Genomic DNA, 22949 nt, shown 5'->3' with positions numbered 1-22949 from the left:
CTGCACTTGGTAAGCTACATTCGGATTATAACACCCACCCCGATTTTCCTTCCAAATTTTGGTTGAAAAAAGTCTCATAATCCAAAAAATATGGTATATTAAGACACTCCCACTATGCTACATGCATATGAAGCCCCTGCTAGGACCGTGGGGTACTCGGGCTGGGTCCGACGGTTCTTAAGGGGGTGGTCATGGCAGCAGTGACCCAATCCATGGCCCTGGGCATCCAATAAAATTAATGAAAGGGGAAAAAAGTTTATAGGGGATTTATTTGTGACGCCACCCATGGTGCTCGTCAGTAGGGAAATGGCCGACACTGCAGTTCAGGTTCACTGGGGCAGATGGTGATGCAGCAGAGATGTTTCAGCTCTCCACAGGTAGAGCTAGGCCCAAGGGTAGTTAAATGGTTAAAGTTAATGTTGGAGAATGTTGTGATGCAGGGCAAGTGACACAGTAATAATTTAGAGGACACAGCAGGGTGCAGTTTCCACACTTTACTCACAGTTCTTATATGCAGTCACCAGGCGGGTGCTGTGTCCTCCGGTCAGTGGTCCAGCCAGCTCTCAGGTAATTTGGGGTCCACTTTGCCAGAACCCCCTTCCTATGTTTCTTCCCTGGCCATCTCACTGCGCTGGCTTCCGCCTCTCCTGCCCTATGCCGTTACACACAGTGTCCAAAGCCAGCAGCCTCGGATCTTGTCGGGCGATGTCCTCTGGGTCCCCTTGATCCTATATGGATCACATATCCATAGCACACCTCCAAATTATGCAAAAACTATTTAGGGAAGAAGCAGGCAGCTGGAATTCTATCTGTAATGGAGTGGCCAATGCAGTCACCAAATCTCAATGCCATTGAGCGGTTGTGGGAGCAGCTTGACCTTATGGTATGCAAAAAGTGCCTATCAAGCCAAACCAACTTGTGGGAGGGGCTTCTGGAAGCATGAGGTGAAATTTCTCCTGATTACCTCAGCAAATTAGCTGCTAGAACGCCAAAGGTCTGCAATGCTGTAATTGCTGCAAAGGGAGCATTATTTGACGAAAGCAAAGATTGAAGGAGAAAATTTGTATTCCAAATAAAAATCTTTTTTTAACCTTGTCAATGTCTGGACTAGATTTTCAATTCATTTGGCAACTCACTTGATTAATAAAAGTGTCAGATATCAGGGAAAACACAAAATTGTCTGGGTGACCCTAAACTTTTGGACGGTAGTGTATGTGTGGTTGTGGCACATACAAGTACCACAGCCTCTGGTTTGCTAGCTGAGCCTTGTAGTTCTCCACTAGATTTGGGCCGCTCCCTACTGCGAACTGGTGCCTCCACCCAACTATGGTTGGCGTGGATATGGGCCACAAGGGTGGATTCCTCACTACCCATGCCCCTAGGACCCCTTCTCTTTCTTCTTTCTGTCAGGAGCTTCTCTCTATCTTCCTTCTTCTCGCTCTGTCCTCTGGTGCTAGGATGAGCTCCTCACTGCTCAAGTACCCAGCTCCAATTCCCTCTGCCTCTCACTGTTCACTGACTGACTAACTCCTCCCTCTAGTTTCCATGACAACTCCTCACAACTGCCACTCTCTCCACCCACACCCTCTACCTAGTTCCCTCCAGGCCTATAGAGGTCTAGTGTTGGATGCTAGTGTGTGGGTCCTGGGTAGTGTCCCCTCCTTACTCAAGAGCGGAGTACCACACCTCTGGCTGAGGTGCAGTACCTCTGTGACGACTGGACCCTCAGGGGCGCCACACATATATGCACACATGTAATAAAAAAGTATAATATATAGGTCATTGGAAATATACAGTAGTTAGTAGTAAATCTTGATTTCCTTCAGGTAGGGTAATTCAAGTAATAGCGACCTCAATCTGAGGAAGGGGATGGAGACAGAATGGCCATGTGTGCTTTTAAATGCCAAGGCTGAATTTTAGTCCCAGTCCGTCCCTGTACCTAGCTGCATATAAATAACTGACTTTTGAAGTGATTAGAATACAGAGCTCAAAATTTTCTTAGCTGGAACTGTTAGAAAGATGAAGGAATCCTATCTTGGGAGCAATATACAGACTTCACAAGTACAGAACATTAATTGAATATAACAGTAGGATGTTACTCTCTAAACACATTTTCATTTTCATTTTAGGATGAAAAAAATCAAGTTTTAACGACGAATATATGGCTACAAATGGTAAGATATTATGTTTCTTCCAATATTCCAATATTTCAATATTTAATATAAAGAAAGATGTGAGGTCTTTCTGGATCTTATAAGCTGAATTTGCAATGACTCCATATTAAACTGAAGTTTGGTAAATAGTTAAAGTAAATACTTCATGACAGGAAAAAAAATGACAAATGCTTATTGAATTTATGATATCCTCAATGGTATCCAGTGTCTGGAGTTTGTAAGGAAAATGGTGTTTTATCAGTAGTACTTTAAACTATATGCATGTGTATATATGGAGGGCGTTAAACTAGAAGAAGAGGGGACGGGAAGAAAAACATTAGACTCGAACAAAGACGACCCAGGAAAACATACTCAGAAGGGAGGTAAGAACATTTCTAAAACAATCCACAGTGAGGAGATTGGAACAAAACAAAATCCTCTAAACTGCATGCTCGCAAACGCCAGAAGCCTGACAAACAAGATGGAAGAACTAGAAGCAGAAATATCTACAGGTAACTTTGACATAGTGGGAATAACCGAGACATGGTTAGATGAAAGCTATGACTGGGCAGTTAACTTACAGGGTTACAGTCTGTTTAGAAAGGATCGTAAAAATCGGAGAGGAGGAGGGGTTTGTCTCTATGTAAAGTCTTGTCTAAAGTCCACTTTAAGGGAGGATATTAGCGAAGGGAATGAGGATGTCGAGTCCATATGGGTTGAAATTCATGGAGGGAAAAATGGTAACAAAATTCTCATTGGGGTCTGTTACAAACCCCCAAATATAACAGAAAGCATGGAAAGTCTACTTCTAAAGCAGATAGATGAAGCTGCAACCCATAATGAGGTCCTGGTTATGGGGGACTTTAACTACCCGGATATTAACTGGGAAACAGAAACCTGTGAAACCCATAAAGGCAACAGGTTTCTGCTAATAACCAAGAAAAATTATCTTTCACAATTGGTGCAGAATCCAACCAGAGGAGCAGCACTTTTAGACCTAATACTATCTAATAGACCTGACAGAATAACAAATCTGCAGGTGGTTGGGCATTTAGGAAATAGCGACCACAATATTGTGCAGTTTCACCTGTCTTTCACTAGGGGGACTTGTCAGGGAGTCACAAAAACATTGAACTTTAGGAAGGCAAAGTTTGAACAGCTTAGAGATGCCCTTAATCTGGTAGACTGGGACAATATCCTCAGAAATGAGAATACAGATAATAAATGGGAAATGTTTAAGAACATCCTAAATAGGCAGTGTAAGCGGTTTATACCTTGTGGGAATAAAAGGACTAGAAATAGGAAAAACCCAATGTGGCTAAACAAAGAAGTAAGACAGGCAATTAACAGTAAAAAGAAAGCATTTGCACTACTAAAGCAGGATGGCACCATTGAAGCTCTAAAAAACTATAGGGAGAAAAATACTTTATCTAAAAAACTAATTAAAGCTGCCAAAAAGGAAACAGAGAAGCACATTGCTAAGGAGAGTAAAACTAATCCCAAACTGTTCTTCAACTATATCAATAGTAAAAGAATAAAAACTGAAAATGTAGGCCCCTTAAAAAATACTGAGGAAAGAATGGTTGTAGATGACGAGGAAAAAGCTAACATATTAAACACCTTCTTCTCCACGGTATTCACGGTGGAAAATGAAATGCTAGGTGAAATCCCAAGAAACAATGAAAACCCTATATTAAGGGTCACCAATCTAACCCAAGAAGAGGTGCGAAACCGGCTAAATAAGATTAAAATAGATAAATCTCCGGGTCCGGATGGCATACACCCACGAGTACTAAGAGAACTAAGTAATGTAATAGATAAACCATTATTTCTTATTTTTAGTGACTCTATAGCGACAGGGTCTGTTCCGCAGGACTGGCGCATAGCAAATGTGGTGCCAATATTCAAAAAGGGCTCTAAAAGTGAACCTGGAAATTATAGGCCAGTAAGTCTAACCTCTATTGTTGGTAAAATATTTGAAGGGTTTCTGAGGGATGTTATTCTGGATTATCTCAATGAGAATAACTGTTTAACTCCATATCAGCATGGGTTTATGAGAAATCGCTCCTGTCAAACCAATCTAATCAGTTTTTATGAAGAGGTAAGCTATAGACTGGACCACGGTGAGTCATTGGACGTGGTATATCTCGATTTTTCCAAAGCGTTTGATACCGTGCCGCACAAGAGGTTGGTACACAAAATGAGAATGCTTGGTCTGGGGGAAAATGTGTGTAAATGGGTTAGTAACTGGCTTAGTGATAGAAAGCAGAGGGTGGTTATAAATGGTATAGTCTCTAACTGGGTCGCTGTGACCAGTGGGGTACCGCAGGGGTCAGTATTGGGACCTGTTCTCTTCAACATATTCATTAATGATCTGGTAGAAGGTTTACACAGTAAAATATCGATATTTGCAGATGATACAAAACTATGTAAAGCAGTTAATACAAGAGAAGATAGTATTCTGCTACAGATGGATCTGGATAAGTTGGAAACTTGGGCTGAAAGGTGGCAGATGAGGTTTAACAATGATAAATGTAAGGTTATACACATGGGAAGAGGGAATCAATATCACCATTACACACTGAACGGGAAACCACTGGGTAAATCTGACAGGGAGAAGGACTTGGGGATCCTAGTTAATGATAAACTTACCTGGAGCAGCCAGTGCCAGGCAGCAGCTGCCAAGGCAAACAGGATCATGGGGTGCATTAAAAGAGGTCTGGATACACATGATGAGAGCATTATACTGCCTCTGTACAAATCCCTAGTTAGACCGCACATGGAGTACTGTGTCCAGTTTTGGGCACCAGTGCTCAGGAAGGATATAATGGAACTAGAGAGAGTACAAAGGAGGGCAACAAAATTAATAAAGGGGATGGGAGAACTACAATACCCAGATAGATTAGCGAAATTAGGATTATTTAGTCTAGAAAAAAGACGACTGAGGGGCGATCTAATAACCATGTATAAGTATATAAGGGGACAATACAAATATCTCGCTGAGGATCTGTTTATACCAAGGAAGGTGACGGGCACAAGGGGGCATTCTTTGCGTCTGGAGGAGAGAAGGTTTTTCCACCAACATAGAAGAGGATTCTTTACTGTTAGGGCAGTGAGAATCTGGAATTGCTTGCCTGAGGAGGTGGTGATGGCGAACTCAGTCGAGGGGTTCAAGAGAGGCCTGGATGTCTTCCTGGAGCAGAACAATATTGTATCATACAATTATTAGGTTCTGTAGAAGGACGTAGATCTGGGTATTTATTATGATGGAATATAGGCTGAACTGGATGGACAAATGTCTTTTTTCGGCCTTACTAACTATGTTACTATGTTACTATGTTACTATGTATATAGCTTTATCAATAAAAATTCACACATACTATTATTACAGACCTGTCCCTGTAACATTTCTAATAATAAGAATTCTGCAAGCATTGCAGCCGTTATTGCAATTCAATTTATATGGAGATGGGAAAAATGTTTGCTAAAATGCATTCCAGTTTTCAGAATATCTAGCAAACCATAAGACAATAACCTTTTCTGTAATAACATGTTTGTATATACAGTGGCATAGGTCAATATCATTGTTGGTTATCTACCATCAGAATCTTTTCTGGACCTTGGGACTGGAGCTCTTGGCATCAGCCATGGCACAATTAATGCTAGTGTAAATGAGTGTTGCTATGTTATGATGATTAGGGTTGAGCGACTTTTACTTTTATAGGATCGGGTCGGGTTTCATAAAACCCTACTTTTTCAAAAGTCGGGTCGAGTGAAATCGGCCGATCCTATAAAAAAGTCGGGGTCGGCCGAAACACGAAACCCAATGCAGTGCATTGGGTTTCCAATGGTTCCCAGGGTCTGAAGGAGAGGAAACTCTCCTTCAGGCCCTGGGATCCATATTTAAGTGTAAAATAAAGAATTAAAATAAAAAATATTGCTATACTCACCCTCGGACGCGCCCTGGTACTAACCGGCAGCCTTCCTTCCTTAGAATCAGCGCGTGAAGGGCCTTAGATGACGTCGCGGCTTGTGATTGGTTGCGCGACCGCCCATGTGACCGCTCGCGCAACCAATCACAAGCTGCGACGTCACCGAAGGTCCTTCAAGCGCTGATTCTTAGGAAGGAAGGCTGCCGGAAAGAAGCAGGGCGCGTCCGAGGGTGAGTATATTCCTATTAGGTATATACTCACCCTCGGACGCGCCCTGCTTCCTTCCAGCAGCCTTCCTTCCTAAGAATCAGTGCTTGAAGGACCTTCGGTGACGTCGCGGCTTGTGATTGGTCGAGCGAGCGGTCACATGGGCGGTCGCGCGACCAATCACAAGCCGCGACGTCATCTAAGGCCCTTCACGCGCTGATTCTAAGGAAGGAAGGCTGCCGGTTAGTACCAGGGCGCGTCAGAGGGTAAGTATAGCAATATTTTTTATTTTAATTCTTTATTTTACACTTAAATATGGATTCCGATGCCAATTTCCGATATTGCAAATATATCGGAACTCGGGATCGGAATTCCGATACCAGATTCAGAAGATCGCCGACCTCATGGCCGACCCCACACAGCCGACTTCTGAAAATGGCCGACCCGTTTCGCTCAACCCTAATGATGATTATTTTCTCCTCTTGGAATTTACATATAAGACCTACTTGCTTATACCATACATAATGTGTCAAAAGGGTCAGACTTGTCCATCAAAGAACCAAAGTGAAATCTGGCAAATACAGAGTCTGACAAAATAATAGTCTCAATATCCAGCAGAAGACGATCCCATCTGAAGGTGACTTTGAAACTAATCATTTGCCAATGGGGTTTCCATCTTTTGAGTTGATTCACAAATTATATCCTAATAATTTTTATGCCTTGTGTGTGGAACCATAATAAACTTTTCAATGCAATTAAAAGTGAATGTGCACATGTTCAGCATTGAATTATTTTCTTTCTTGAGGCAAAGGAACCGTAGCTAGTTTCATGCTAAGCGTCCACAGAACCTCTACATAGTCATAGACATAATACATTGATTTGAAGTTGCACAAAACATATATACAGTACATGTAAATGTTTTAGGCCAGTGTAGGGCTTCTACCAGAAAAAAATTTGGGCCCCCTTGAGACTCTGCTCAGGCTTTATCCCAACTCTGCCTACGACCTCAGTCCTTCCACAGACCCACCGGCTACTCATAGAAAAACTCTTCTGCACCACGTTCTAACCAATAACACATTATCATTTCCTATCTAACACCAGATCATATACATAGCCATCAGCTTTTGTTTCGCCCAATAGATTTTCTTAATCTGCCGACATGACAAGGTAGACTCTTTTACCCAGGCCATACTCTACTCTAACCTATTAAACATTTGTTAAATATTCTGTACTTTTTTTTAGGTATATTGTTATTTATATTTCTTAAAGGGAATGTCTCACTGTTAGGGTTGGTGGAACGCACCGAATATATATTTATTAAGAGAAGTTGGTGCGTTCGCAACCCGGGATCCACCGTGCAGGAAAGCACCTGCTGCTAAATATAGCGGTACAATATAGTAGTATAAACAGACTCTGTTACTTCACAGAGGCTGTTAGCAAAGATAACGCTGTGCCCTGTTTGGCTCACACAGGAACACAGCTAATTGGTAGAGCAGATGGTGGTCATGCAGTCAAATGCAAACATGAAACTCCTCGCCGGAGGTGCCAGCATTCTAGGGGCTTATTTCAGCCGGGTCCCTGACTGCATACAAACATGACCACACTGTTGCTGAGCTCATACATAAATTGATACTAGCGCATGGCCGTGTGGTCATGCGCACCTCTTATAGCTGCAGCAAGTACAGGACCTTCCTAGAAGGACCAATGAGAGGCTGCCACAGACGTTGAACACCTTCAGGACCTTAATAGAGGACCATAGGATTTGCAGCAGTACCTGAGCATGTGACCCTTGATCTCCAATCAGAGATCTTACCCTGGGCATGCTCAGAAGAGGAAAAGTAGGACTTAGTCCCAAAGATGTCTGCTCACTGCTGACCAGTACTGGCTACAATGGCCAAAGCTGGAAGGACAGCAGTAACCCTTCGCACAGTGTCAGACTGAGCATGATGCTGGGACCGCCTCCGCTGAGTAGGCTCCACTGCGGCAGGAGAAGAATGGGAGACCGCAGCGGAGATGGCTCAAGATTCCCCCTGTGCAGAGGCAGGAACTCGACCCCTAACACTCGCATTCATTTTTTAAAATGAACAATAATACCACATACAAGGGACAAATACTGTGACACTGTGACCAGACCACATATTACCATCACATAGTGACTGAATAAAACCATATGACAAGGCACAATTACTGTCACACCATGACCACACCACATATTACTATCACATAGTGACCGAATAATACCACAAAAAGGAACAAATACTGACACACCATGATCAGATCACATATTACCACCAAATAGCCACTGAATAATACCACATACAAGGTACAAATATCGCCACACTATGACCAGAACGCATATTACCAACACATACAAGGAGAAAATACCGCCACACCATGACCAGATCACATATCACCACCAGATAGTGACGGAACAATGCCACATACAAGGGACAAAGACAGCCACACCATGACTAGACCACATATTACAACCTCATAGCGACCGAGTACTACAATAGTGATCATTAATAAAAAAACACAATACTAATATTACCATAAGTGCCATTATACGCAAGAGCTCTGTACATAGAGTACAGTGTATAGTGTCAGTGTACAGGTAATACAATGATCATTCATTGCATTATACATAGGAGCTTTGTAGTATATAGTGTCAGGAGTGTTCGTGTACAGGTAATACAGGGATCACCAGTGACTTTCTATACAGGAGCTCTATATATAGTGTCAGTATACAAGTAATACAGGGATCATTAGTAGGGTTGAGCGAAACGGGTCGAACATTTTCAAAAGTCGCCGACTTTTGGCGAAGTCGAGTTTCATGAAACCCGATCCGACCCCTGTGCGTGGTCGGCCATGCGGTACGCGACTTTCGCGCCAAAGTCGCGTTTCAATGACGCGAAAAGCGCCATTTCTCAGCCAATGAAGGTAAACGCAGAGTGTGGGCAGCGTGATGACATAGGTCCTGGTCCCCACCATCTTAGAGAAGGGCATTGCAGTGATTGGCTTGCTGTCTGCGGCGTCACAGGGGCTATAAAGGGGAGTTCCCGCCGACCGCCATGTTACTGCTGCTGATCTGAGCTTAGGGAGAGGTTGCTGCCGCTTCGTCAGAAGCAGGGATAGCGTTAGGCAGGGTCCATTAACCACAAAACCGCTTGTGCTGTAGCGATTTCCACTGCCCAACACCACCTTCGGTGTGCAGGGACAGTGGAAGCTACATTTTTTTTTTTTTCCCTCAGCGCTGTAGCTCATTGGGCTGCCCTAGAAGGCTCCCTGATAGCTGCATTGCTGTGTGTACGCCGCTGTGCAAACCAACTGCTTTTTTCAAAGCACAAATCCTCTTGTTCCTTCCTTTCTGCACAGCTATCTTTTTGGTTTGTACACACTTTTTATTTAATTTGTGCATCAGTCCACTCCTTATTGCTGCCTGCCATACCTGGCTGAGATTACTGCAGGGAGATAGTAATTGAAGGACACTCCCTGTTTTGTTTTGTTTTTTGTGGGAGATTAAGATTGACATTTCTGCTAGAGTGCCATCCCTGTCTGTGTCATCTCTCACTCAGTGGGCCATAGAAAGCCTATTTATTTTTTTGCTTGATTTGGGTTCCAAAATCTACCAAAAAAATCACTAAATCAATCAGTGGGAGATTAATATTGGCCTCTGGGCTTGTGTGCCACTCCTGACTCCTGTGTGCGTCATCTGTCACTCAGTGGGCCCTAGAAAGCCTATTTTTTGTTTTATTTGTTTTCTAAATTCTCCCTGAAACAATCATTTTATTTTCTTTGGTTTCTAAATTATTCCTGAAAAAAATCATTTTTTTTGTATTTTTTTTTCTCTCAAGTCTCCCTGAAAAAAAAAAAAAAATCTGTGGGAGATTCATATTGCCCCTTCTGCTTGTGTGCCAGTCTTGACTCCTGGGTGTGCCATCTCTCTCTCTCTCCCCAATTGTGGGCCATAGAAAGCCTATTAATTTTTTTGCTTGATTTGGGTTCCAAAATCTACCAAAAAAAATCACTAAATCAATCAGTGGGAGATTAATATTGGCCTCTGGGCTTGTGTGCCACTCCTGACTCCTGTGTGCATCATCTGTCACTCAGTGGGCCCTAGAAAGCCTATTTTTTGTTTTATTTGTTTTCTAAATTCTCCCTGAAACAATCATTTTATTTTCTTTGGTTTCTAAATTATTCCTGAAAAAAATCATTTTTTTTGTATTTTTTTTTCTCTCAAGTCTCCCTGAAAAAAAAAAAAAAAAATCTGTGGGAGATTCATATTGCCCCTTCTGCTTGTGTGCCAGTCTTGACTCCTGGGTGTGCCATCTCTCTCTCTCTCCCCATTTGTGGGCCATAGAAAGCCTATTAATTTTTTTGCTTGATTTGGGTTCCAAAATCTACCAAAAAAAATAACTAAATCAATCGGTGGGAGATTAATATTGGCCTCTGGGCTTGTGTGCCACTCCTGACTCCTGTGTGCGTCCTCTCTCACTCAGTGGGCCCTACAAAGCCTTTTTTTTTTTTTTTTCCTAAATTCTCCCTGAAACAATCATTTCATTTTATTTGTTTTATAAATTCTTCTGTAAAAAATAATTTTTTTTTAATTTTTTTTTTTCTGAAGTCTCCCTTTTAAAAAAAACAAACACAAATCAGTGGGAGATAAATATTTACATTTGCGCTTCAGTGACAGTCCTGCGTGTGTGCCATCTCATTTGTTGCCAACAACAACAGAGTGTGTAACATTGTGGCTGATTTTCGTTGTGGTCTCACCCACCTGTAAAGGGGTAGCTAAATCATACTGAAGTTATAGCTCACCGTGTAAGTTGTGTGACAGCAACAAATACCGTTCGTTTGGTAACGTTTTTAAAACAATGAGGAAGTCTGGTGGAAGAGGTCGTGGCCGGGGGCGTTCATTGTCAGCTGGTAATGAGGGTAGTGGTAGTGGTGGAGCATCAGCTGGTCGTGGGAAAAAAAATATTGCACCTAAGTCTGGAGCTGTGGAGCCAGGTTCGTCGTCTGGCTACACAAGGCCTCGAACGCTCCCTTTGCTGGGAGTAGGAAAACCGCTTTTAAAGCCGGAGCAGCAAGAGCAAGTTTTGGCTTATCTTGCTGACTCAGCCTCTAGCTCTTTTGCCTCCTCTCGTGAAACTGGTAAATGTCAAAGCAGCGCGTCGTTAGTGGATGTTCACGGTCAGGGACAAGTCGCTTCCTTGTCCTCTTCAGCAAAAACAACAACAGAGAAGAATGCAGCAGGCGACACAACGGGTTACTCCATGGAGCTCTTTACACATACCGTCCCTGGCTTAGAAAGTGAAGCAGTTAACAGTCCATGCCCATTACAAGTTGAATCTGACATGGAGTGCACTGATGCACAGCCACAGCCAGACTACTATCCTGGTCCTTTGACTCAGACCACAACATTGCCCTCGCAGGGTGCTGATCAAGAATCAGACCCTGATGAGACTATGTTGCCCCATCACGAACGCTATACCACCGACCGACATGGTGACACAGACGAAGTTGCACACGAGCTACAAGAAGAGGTAATAGATGACCCAGTTCTTGACCCCGATTGGCAGCCATTGGGGGAACAGGGTGCAGGCGGCAGCAGTTCTGAAGCGGAGGAGGAGGGGCCGCAGCAGGCATCAACATCGCAACAGGTTCCATCTGCCGGGCCCGTATCTTGCCCAAAACGCGTGGCAAAGCTAAAACCTGTTGGAGGACAGCGTGGCCATCCGGTTAAAGCTCAGTCTGCAATGCCTGAAAAGGTATCCGATGCTAGAAAGAGTGCAGTCTGGCATTTTTTTAAACAACATCCAATTGATCAGCGCAAAGTCATCTGTCAAAAATGTTCAACTACCTTAAGCAGAGGACAGAATCTGAAAAGTCTCAACACAAGTTGCATGCATAGACATTTAACCACCATGCATTTGCAAGCCTGGACTAACTACCAAACGTCCCTTAAGGTTGTAGCACCCTCGGCCAATGAAGCTAGTCAGCAACGCAACATCCCTTCCGGCAGTGTAGGGCCACCATTTTCCGCACCACCTGCAGTATCTGTGCAGGTTTCTTTGCCAGGCCAAAGCCGTCAGGGTCAGGGAATCACCAGTTTCGTAGTAGGAAACACTGCATCTAGGGCACCGGTGGCAACAATACCATCTCCCACCGTCTCTCAGTCTGCCATGTCCACCGACACCCCCGCTAGTTCCACGATCTCCAGCTCTCCAGTCCAGCTCACCCTACATGAGACTATGGTTAGAAAAAGGAAGTACTTAGCCTCGCATCCGCGTACACAGGGTTTGAACGCCCACATAGCTAGACTAATCTCGTTAGAGATGATGCCCTACCGGTTAGTTGAAAGCGAAGCTTTCAAAGCCCTGATGGACTACGCTGTACCACGCTACGAGCTACCCAGTCGACACTTTTTTTCCAGAAAAGCCATCCCAGCCCTCCACCAGCATGTTAAAGAGCGCATCGTCTATGCACTCAGGCAATCTGTGAGCACAAAGGTGCACCTGACAACAGATGCATGGACCAGTAGGCATGGCCAGGGACGTTACGTGTCCATCACGGCACACTGGGTAAATGTGGTGGATGCAGGGTCCACAGGGGACAGCAAGTTTGGGACAGTTCTGCCTAGCCCACGGTCTAGGAAACAATTGACTGTAGCCGTTCGCACCCCCTCCTCCTCCTCTTCGTCCTCCTGCAGAAGCGAGAGCTCGTCCACAGACCGCAGTCGCACAACCACTCCATCCGCAGCTGCCACTGTTGCACACCAGGTCTCCCATTATGGGGCAGCTACTGGCAAACGTCAGCAGGCTGTATTGGCTATGAAGTGTTTGGGCGACAACAGACACACCGCGGAAGTTCTGTCCGAGTTCTTGCAGAAAGAAACGCAGTCGTGGCTGGGCACTGTAGATCTTGAGGCAGGCAAGGTAGTGAGTGATAACGGAAGGAATTTCATGGCTGCCATCTCCCTTTCCCAACTGAAACACATTCCTTGCCTGGCTCACACCTTAAACCTGGTGGTGCAGTGCTTCCTGAAAAGTTATCCGGGGTTATCCGACCTGCTCCTCAAAGTGCGTGGACTTTGCTCACATATCCGCCGTTCGCCAGTACACTCCAGCCGTATGCAGACCTATCAGCGTTCTTTGAACCTTCCCCAGCATCGCCTAATCATAGACGTTGCAACAAGGTGGAACTCAACACTGCACATGCTTCAGAGACTGTGTGAACAGAGGCGGGCTGTTATGTTTTTGTGGGAGGATACACATACACGGGCAGGCAGTAGGATGGCAGACATGGAGTTGTCAGGTGTGCAGTGGTCGAAGATTCAAGACATGTGTCAAGTCCTTCAGTGTTTTGAGGAATGCACACGGCTGGTTAGTGCAGACAACGCCATAATAAGCATGAGCATCCCCCTAATGCGTCTGCTGATGCAAAGTTTGACGCACATAAAGGATCAGGCGTCTGCAGCTGAGGAAGAGGAAAGCCTTGATGACAGTCAGCCATTGTCTGGCCAGGGCAGTGTACAGGACGAGGTAGCGGGCGAAGAGGAGGAGGAGGACGAGGAGGATGATGGGGATGATTATATTTTTAATGAGGAAGCTTTTCCGGGGCCACTGGAAATTGGTGGCGCGGCAAGGCCAGGTTCTGGTTTTTTGAGGGACACAAGTGACGTGGATTTGCCTGAAACTGCCCCTCAACCAAGCACAACCGCAGATTTGAGAACTGGAACTTTGGCCCACATGGCGGATTATGCCTTACGTATCCTCAAAAGGGACACACGCATAACTAAAATGATGAATGATGACGATTACTGGTTGGCCTGCCTCCTTGATCCTCGCTATAAAGGCAAATTGCAAAATATAATGCCACATGAGAACTTGGAACTAATATTAGCAACCAAACAATCAACTCTTGTTGACCGTTTGCTTCTGGCATTCCCTGCACACAGCGCCCGTGATCGTTCTCACACGAGCTGCAGGGGCCAGCAGACCAGAGGAGTTAGAGGGGCAGAAATCAGAAGTGGCGTTGGCCAGAGGGGTTTTCTGACCAGGTTGTGGAGTGATTTTGCTATGACCGCAGACAGGACAGGTACTGCAGCATCAATTCAAAGTGACAGGAGACAACATTTGTCCAGTATGGTTACAAACTATTTTTCATCCCTTATCGATGTTCTCCCTCAACCGTCATTCCCATTTGATTACTGGGCATCAAAATTAGACACCTGGCCAGAATTGGCAGAATATGCATTGCAGGAGCTTGCTTGCCCGGCAGCTAGTGTCCTATCAGAAAGAGTATTCAGTGCTGCAGGTTCAATACTAACAGAAAAAAGGACTCGTCTGGCTACCCAAAATGTAGATGATCTAACCTTCATTAAAATGAACCACAACTGGATTTAGAAATCTTTTGCCCCACCTTGCCCGGCTGACACCTAGCTTTCCTATGAAAAGGTCTTGCCTGTGGACTATTCTGAATGCCTTTTCCAATCTCGTAATTTTCTGCACCTGATTGTCCAGCATACGACATGTTTACACCTCACTAAATGGCCAAACTCCCCACACGGGGCCGTGGTATCGACACTTGGCGACAGCACCCATGAGAGTGCAGTTTGTCTGAAGAGGTGGGTGAGCCCGCTTTTGGTCGACGGCATTGCCACTGGGTCCCTCCTAGTACAATAAAGTGTCTCTGGCGGTGGTGGTGCGCTCTCAACGTCAGACACACCGTTGTAATATGAGGGGCCCTGGGCCTGTACCGCCGGCCACAAGACAGTTTCCCCCCACCCCAGCTCAAACAGTGCTCTACCATTTGCAAAATTATCTCACAGCTCCACCAATGTTTAGTCTATGCGCTGACATCCTTCAATGCCTGCCACTGACAATACCATTGTATTGACATTTTTGTTATGTTAGGCCTTCGATGCCTGTCTGTGGTCACTCCTTCCACTAGGCCTCCACTGACCACACCACTGCTGCCCGTGTACCCCTGGAACCAATTTAAAATTGCCTACAGCCATGTGTTATTATTTTAGGCCTTCGATGCCTGTCTGCGGTCACTCCTTCCACTAGGCCTCTACTGACCACACCACTGCTGCCAGTGTACCCCTGGAACCAATTTAAAATTGCCTACAGCCAGCCCAATTTTTTTATTTTAGGCCTTCGATGCCTGTCTGCGGTCCATTCTTTCAACTACTACTACACTGACCAGGTCACTGCTGCCCGTGTACCCCTGGAACCAATTTAAAATTGCCTACAGCCATGTGTTATTATTTTAGGCCTTCGATGCCTGTCTGCGGTCACTCCTTCCACTAGGCCTTCACTGACCACACCACTGCTGCCCGTGTACCCCTGGAACCAATTTAAAATTGCCTACAGCCATGTGTTATTATTTTAAGCCTTCGATGCCTGTCTGCGGTCACTCCTTCCACTAGGCCTCCACTGACCACACCACTGCTGCCCATGTACCCATGGAACCAATTTAAAATTGCCTACAGCCATGTGTTATTATTTTAGGCCTTCGATGCCTGTCTGCGGTCACTCCTTCCACTAGGCCTCTACTGACCACACCACTGCTGCCCGTGTACCCCTGGAACCAATTTAAAATTGCCTACAGCCAGCCCAATTTTTTTATTTTAGGCCTTTGATGCCTGTCTGCAGTCCATTCTTTCAACTACTACTACACTGACCAGGTCACTGCTGCCCGTGTACCCCTGGAACCAATTTAAAATTGCCTACAGCCATGTGTTATTATTTTAGGCCTTCGATGCCTGTCTGCGGTCACTCCTTCCACTAGGCCTCCACTGACCACACCACTGCTGCCCGTGTACCCCTGGAACCAATTTAAAATTGCCTACAGCCAGCCCAAATTTTTTATTTTAGGCCTTCGATGCCTGTCTGCGGTCCATTCTTTCAACTACTACCACACTGACCAGGTCACTGCTGCCCGTGTACCCCTGGAACCAATTTAAAATTGCCTACAGCCATGTGTTATTATTTTAGGCCTTCGATACCTGTCTGCGGTCACTCCTTCCACTAGGCCTCCACTGACCACACCACTGCTGCCCGTGTACCCCTGGAACCAATTTAAAATTGCCTACAGCCAGCCCAATTTTTTTATTTTAGGCCTTTGATGCCTGTCTGCGGTCCATTCTTTCAACTACTACTACACTGACCAGGTCACTGCTGCCCGTGTACCCCTGGAACCAATTTAAAATTGCCTACAGCCATGTGTTATTATTTTAGGCCTTCGATGCCTGTCTGCGGTCACTCCTTCCACTAGGCCTCCACTGACCACACCACTGCTGTCCGTGTACCCCTGGAACCAATTTAAAATTGCCTACAGCCATGTGTTATTATTTTAGGCCTTCGATGCCTGTCTGCGGTCCATTCTTTCAACTACTACTACACTGACCAGGGCACTGCTGGCCGTGTACCCCTGGAACCAACATCAGAAAATATAAAAATAAGTATTTTGCTTATAAAAAAGAAAATACTGTTGAGATATCAAATGCAGACATTTTAACATTAAAAACAAACACACAACTAAAATCTGGTACAGTACTAAAAATGGCCACCAGCTACAATTACTTTCTCCTGCAAGTAGTTAACTGAAAGGTTTTTTAAATTGAAAACACACATATGGCATCCACCGAGTGTTGTCCTGTCGCGTCTTCTTTATATTATTGCCGAGAAGATGCAAAACAATGAAAATAATAAAATCATTAATTACCAAAATAATAGAGAAAGTCAACACCACATTGCAAATAAACATTCATTCCAAATAAAGAAGCAGGGCGCGTCCGAGGGTGAGTATATACCTAATAAGAATATAATCACCCTCGGACGCGCAATGCTTATTTCCAACAGCCTTCCTTCCTAAGAATCAGCCCTTCCGTGGTGTAGAGAGACGTTGTGTTACACTCCAAGGTGTTCCCCAGGTTGCCTTTCCTGAGCTTCGATCTTCCAGCTCTCGTTTAGTAGTTGTTGGAAACTACGCTGCATTAGGCCTTCAAATTGGGTATGGGGTGTAGAGAGATGGTGTGTTCCACTCCAAGGTGTTCCCCAGGTTGCCTTTCCTGAGCTTCGATCTTCCGGCTCTCGTTTAGTAGTTCTTGGAAACTACACTGCATTAGGCCTTCAAATTGGGTATGGGGTGTAGAGAGAGGGTGTGTTACACTCCAAGGTGTTCCCCAGGGCACCTTTCCTGAGCTTCGATCTTCATGCTCTCGTTGAGTAGTTGTCGGAAACTACGCTGCATTAGGCCTACAAATTGGGTATGGGGTGTAGAGAGAGGGTGTGTTACACTCCAAGGTGTTCTCCAGGTTGCCTTTCCTGAGCTTCGATCTTCATGCTCTCGTTTAGTAGTTGTCGGAAACTACGCTGCATTAGGCCTACAAATTGGGTATGGGGTGTAGAGAGAGGGTGTGTTACACTCCAAGGTGTTCCCCAGGTTGCCTTTCCTGAGCTTCGATCTTCATGCTCTCGTTTAGTAGTTGTCGGAAACTACGCTGCATTAGGCCTACAAATTGGGTATGGGGTGTAGAGAGAGGGTTTGTTACACTCCAAGGTGTTCCCCAGGTTGCCTTTCCTGAGCTTCGATCTTCCGGCTCTCGTTTAGTAGTTGTTGGAAACTACGCTGCATTAGGCCTTCAAATTGGGTATGGGGTGTAGAGAGAGGGTGTGTTACACTCCAAGGTGTTCCCCAGGTTGCCTTTCCTGAGCTTCGATCTTCCGGCTCTCGTTTAGTAGTTCTTGGAAACTACACTGCATTAGGCCTTCAAATTGGGTATGAGGTGTAGAGAGAGGGTGTGTTACACTCCAAGATGTTCCCCAGGTTGCCTTTCCTGAGCTTCGATATTCCGGCTCTCGTTTAGTAGTTGTTGGAAACTACACTGCATTAGGCCTACAAATTTGGTATGGGGGAAACATTGGCGCATCTGCGGTCCCTCCTTCCTCTAGGCCTCCACTGACCTGTCTACTGCTGCCCGTGTTCCTCTGGAACCAATTTTAAATTGCCTACAGGCAGCCCAATTTAGTATGTTAGGGCTTCGAAGCCTGTCTGCGGTCCCTCCTTCCACTAGGCCTCCACTGACCTGTCTACTGCTGCCCGTGTACCCCTTGAACCAACATCATAAAATAAAAAAAAAAGTATTTTGCTTATAAAAAAGAAAATACTGGTGAGATATCAAATGCAGACATTTTAACATTAAAAACAAACAAACAACTAAAATCTGGTACAGTACTAAAAATGGCCACCAGCTACAATTACTTTCTCCTGCAAGTAGTTAACTGAAAGGTTTTTTAAATTGAAAACACACATATGGCATCCACCGAGTGTTGTCCTGTCGCGTCTTCTTTATATTATTGCCAAGAAGATGCAAAACAATGAAAATAATAAAATCATTAATTACCAAAATAATAGAGAAAGTCAACACCACATTGCAAATAAACATTCATTCCAAATAAAGAAGCAGGGCGCGTCCGAGGGTGAGTATATACCTAATAAGAATATAATCACCCTCGGACGCGCAATGCTTATTTCCAACAGCCTTCCTTCCTAAGAATCAGCCCTTCCGTGGTGTAGAGAGACGTTGTGTTACACTCCAAGGTGTTCCCCAGGTTGCCTTTCCTGAGCTTCGATCTTCCGGCTCTCGTTTAGTAGTTGTTGGAAACTACGCTGCATTAGGCCTTCAAATTGGGTATGGGGTGTAGAGAGATGGTGTGTTCCACTCCAAGGTGTTCCCCAGGTTGCCTTTCCTGAGCTTCGATCTTCCGGCTCTCGTTTAGTAGTTCTTGGAAACTACACTGCATTAGGCCTTCAAATTGGGTATGGGGTGTAGAGAGAGGGTGTGTTACACTCCAAGGTGTTCCCCAGGTTGCCTTTCCTGAGCTTCGATATTCCGGCTCTCGTTTAGTAGTTGTCGGAAACTACGCTGCATTAGGCCTACAAATTGGGTATGGGGTGTAGAGAGAGGGTGTGTTACACTCCAAGGTGTTCCCCAGGTTGCCTTTCCTGAGCTTCGATCTTCCGGCTCTCGTTTAGTAGTTCTTGGAAACTACACTGCATTAGGCCTTCAAATTGGGTATGGGGTGTAGAGAGAGGGTGTGTTACACTCCAAGGTGTTCCCCAGGTTGCCTTTCCTGAGCTTCGATATTCCGGCTCTCGTTTAGTAGTTGTTGGAAACTACACTGCATTAGGCCTACAAATTTGGTATGGGGGAAACATTGGCGCATCTGCGGTCCCTCCTTCCTCTAGGCCTCCACTGACCTGTCTACTGCTGCCCGTGTTCCCCTGGAACCAATTTTAAATTGCCTACAGGCAGCCCAATTTAGTATGTTAGGGCTTCGAAGCCTGTCTGCGGTCCCTCCTTCCACTAGGCCTCCACTGACCTGTCTACTGCTGCCCGTGTACCCCTTGAACCAACATCATAAAATAAAAAAAAAAGTATTTTGCTTATAAAAAAGAAAATACTGGTGAGATATCAAATGCAGACATTTTAACATTAAAAACAAACAAACAACTAAAATCTGGTACAGTACTAAAAATGGCCACCAGCTACAATTACTTTCTCCTGCAAGTAGTTAACTGAAAGGTTTCTTAAATTGAAAACACACATATGGCATCCACCGAGTGTTGTCCTGTCGCATCTTCTTTATATTATTGCCAAGAAGATGCAAAACAATGAAAATAATAAAATCATTAATTACCAAAATAATAGAGAAAGTCAACACCACATTGCAAATAAACATTCATTCCAAATAAAGAAGCAGGGCGCGTCCGAGGGTGAGTATATACCTAATAAGAATATAATCACCCTCGGACGCGCAATGCTTATTTCCAACAGCCTTCCTTCCTAAGAATCAGCCCTTCCGTGGTGTAGAGAGACGTTGTGTTACACTCCAAGGTGTTCCCCAGGTTGCCTTTCCTGAGCTTCGATCTTCCGGCTCTCGTTTAGTAGTTGTTGGAAACTACGCTGCATTAGGCCTTCAAATTGGGTATGGGGTGTAGAGAGATGGTGTGTTCCACTCCAAGGTGTTCCCCAGGTTGCCTTTCCTGAGCTTCGATCTTCCGGCTCTCGTTTAGTAGTTCTTGGAAACTACACTGCATTAGGCCTTCAAATTGGGTATGGGGTGTAGAGAGAGGGTGTGTTACACTCCAAGGTGTTCCCCAGGTTGCCTTTCCTGAGCTTCGATATTCCGGCTCTCGTTTAGTAGTTGTCGGAAACTACGCTGCATTAGGCCTACAAATTGGGTATGGGGTGTAGAGAGAGGGTGTGTTACACTCCAAGGTGTTCCCCAGGTTGCCTTTCCTGAGCTTCGATCTTCATGCTCTCGTTTAGTAGTTGTCGGAAACTACGCTGCATTAGGCCTACAAATTGGGTATGGGGTGTAGAGAGAGGGTTTGTTACACTCCAAGGTGTTCCCCAGGTTGCCTTTCCTGAGCTTCGATCTTCCGGCTCTCGTTTAGTAGTTGTTGGAAACTACGCTGCATTAGGCCTTCAAATTGGGTATGGGGTGTAGCGAGAGGGTGTGTTACACTCCAAGGTGTTCCCCAGGTTGCCTTTCCTGAGCTTCGATCTTCCGGCTCTCGTTTAGTAGTTCTTGGAAACTACACTGCATTAGGCCTTCAAATTGGGTATGGGGTGTAGAGAGAGGGTGTGTTACACTCCAAGGTGTTCCCCAGGTTGCCTTTCCTGAGCTTCGATCTTCCGGCTCTCGTTTAGTAGTTCTTGGAAACTACACTGCATTAGGCCTACAAATTGGGTATGGGGTGGAGAGAGATGGTGTGTTACACTCCAAGGTGTTCCCCAGGTTTCCTTGCCATTGCTTCGGTCTTCCGACTCTCGTTTAGTAGTTGTAGAAAAGTACACCACATTAGGCCATACAAAATGGGTATGGGGTGGAGAGAGATGGTGTGTTACACTCCAAGGTGTTCCCCAGGTTGCCTTTCCTGAGCTTCTATCTTCAGGCTCTCATTAAATTGTGGTTAAATGGAACAACTGCATTTGGCGTACTAGTTGGTTTGGGGCCTACTATCGGTGTCTGCCACTCCTTGCTGTTCTCCTGGTTTCCTGTCCTGAAATTCCATTTTCAGGCTCTCGTTAAGTAGTTGTTAATGTTAGACTGCATTTGGCCTACTAGTTGGGTTGGGGTCTACTATCGGTGTCTGCCACTCCTTGCTGTTCTCCTCCACTGAACAAAGCTGTGCCGCCTGTTTACTACGGTTGCCAATTTTGAACTGCATTTCGACTACTTACTGATTTGGCCCTACTCTCTGTGTCAGCCTCTCATTCCAGTTGTCCTCCACTGCAATGCCCCCTGGTTATTCCTGTGTTACCAATTTTGAACTGCATTTAGCCCACTTTATTCTTTGGGCCTATATCTGTGTTTCCACTTCATCGTGCCCATTGCCCAGCCAGTGATAGATGAGTCTGCTGGTACATTGACCCATAACGCAACATTCCCCGTGCATGCTACACAACAACATTGTGACCCTGCTGAAAGTCAGGTTGCTCTTCCCGCATACCATACCACCTTACACGGGGACAAAGAGGAAGGTGCAGATGAAAGTGCAGGTTCCTTCATCAGGTGGGGGGAGGAATACTAGTTGGCGACGTCACTGGCACAGGGCCTCTCATAGTACGCAAAAGTGTTGCTGCCGGTGGGAGGCGCCCCCGCCGTGCAAACACACCGCTGTACTTTGAGGGGCCCTGTGCCAGTGCCAATGCCAACAAGTGGGCCCCCCCTGCTTGCTCAGGATCACAGCACTTGCAAAGTTGAAATACTTACCTCTCCCTGCTCCACTGCCGTGACGTGGTCCAGATTTCCTGGGCCCACTAATTACTTGAACCAGCCCTACCCCACACAACTTTAGCCAAATGACCCCCAATTTCAAATGCCTTCCAATTATTATAAGGTAAATTACGCTTGACAAGCTTCATTAAGAAGAATGGATGGTTTTGACATTAAAATGGGCACTCTAGGTGTTTTCCTGGCCCCCACTCACTGCCGACTATGCTGCCCCATTGACTTGCATTGGGTTTCGTGTTTCGGTCGATCCCGACTTTACGTCATAATCGGCCGATTTCACTCGACCCGACTTTTGAGATAGTCGGGTTTCGCGAAACCCGGCTCGACTCTAAAAAGGTCAAGGTCGCTCAACTCTAATCATTAGTGATATTATACACAGGAGTTCTGTATATAATATACAATGTACACTGTCAGTGCACAGGTAAAAAACTGACTCACAGGTGAGGTCTCTTGTTGAAGTCCTTCATCTTCATCCAGCGAATACCACCATCACTTTTTCCAGCTGGGACTCGTCTTTGCATAAAGTAACACAGTTATCTAGAGCACATTCCCCACCCCCTACTGAAAACAGTATCCTCAAAAAGAAGATATCACAGCAGTAATAATATCCCATAAATAGCACCTACAGTAATAAGGTCCTACATCCTGCTCCCATATGTACCCCATTCTGGACCGGACATGTCTCATTCCTTGCCCAATGTCTCTCCATCCTGGCCCTATGTCTCTCCATCATGTCCCCTATGTCCCCCTATTCTTGCCTCCATGTCCCTCCAACCTTGCCCCTATTTCTTTATCTCCTGGCCTCCATGTCTCTTCATTCTGCACCCATGTTTCTCCATTCT

At 45.2% G+C, this 22949-nt stretch overlaps 1 protein-coding gene across 1 annotated transcript in view; it reads left to right on the top strand.

The window, feature by feature from the left end:
* Nucleotides 1–22949, top strand: part of CHRNA7 (cholinergic receptor nicotinic alpha 7 subunit) — a 622924-nt gene that overhangs the window by 373552 nt on the left and 226423 nt on the right. Inside the window, exon 3 of the mRNA XM_069765888.1 lies at nt 2130–2174. Coding sequence (XP_069621989.1) covers nt 2130–2174 — 45 coding nt within the window. The remainder of the gene's footprint in view (nt 1–2129; nt 2175–22949) is intronic.

Source organism: Ranitomeya imitator, chromosome 4, assembly GCF_032444005.1.
Source record: "Ranitomeya imitator isolate aRanImi1 chromosome 4, aRanImi1.pri, whole genome shotgun sequence".
Taxonomy (NCBI): domain Eukaryota; kingdom Metazoa; phylum Chordata; class Amphibia; order Anura; family Dendrobatidae; genus Ranitomeya; species Ranitomeya imitator.
This window is presented reverse-complemented; position numbering and strand designations above follow the sequence as displayed.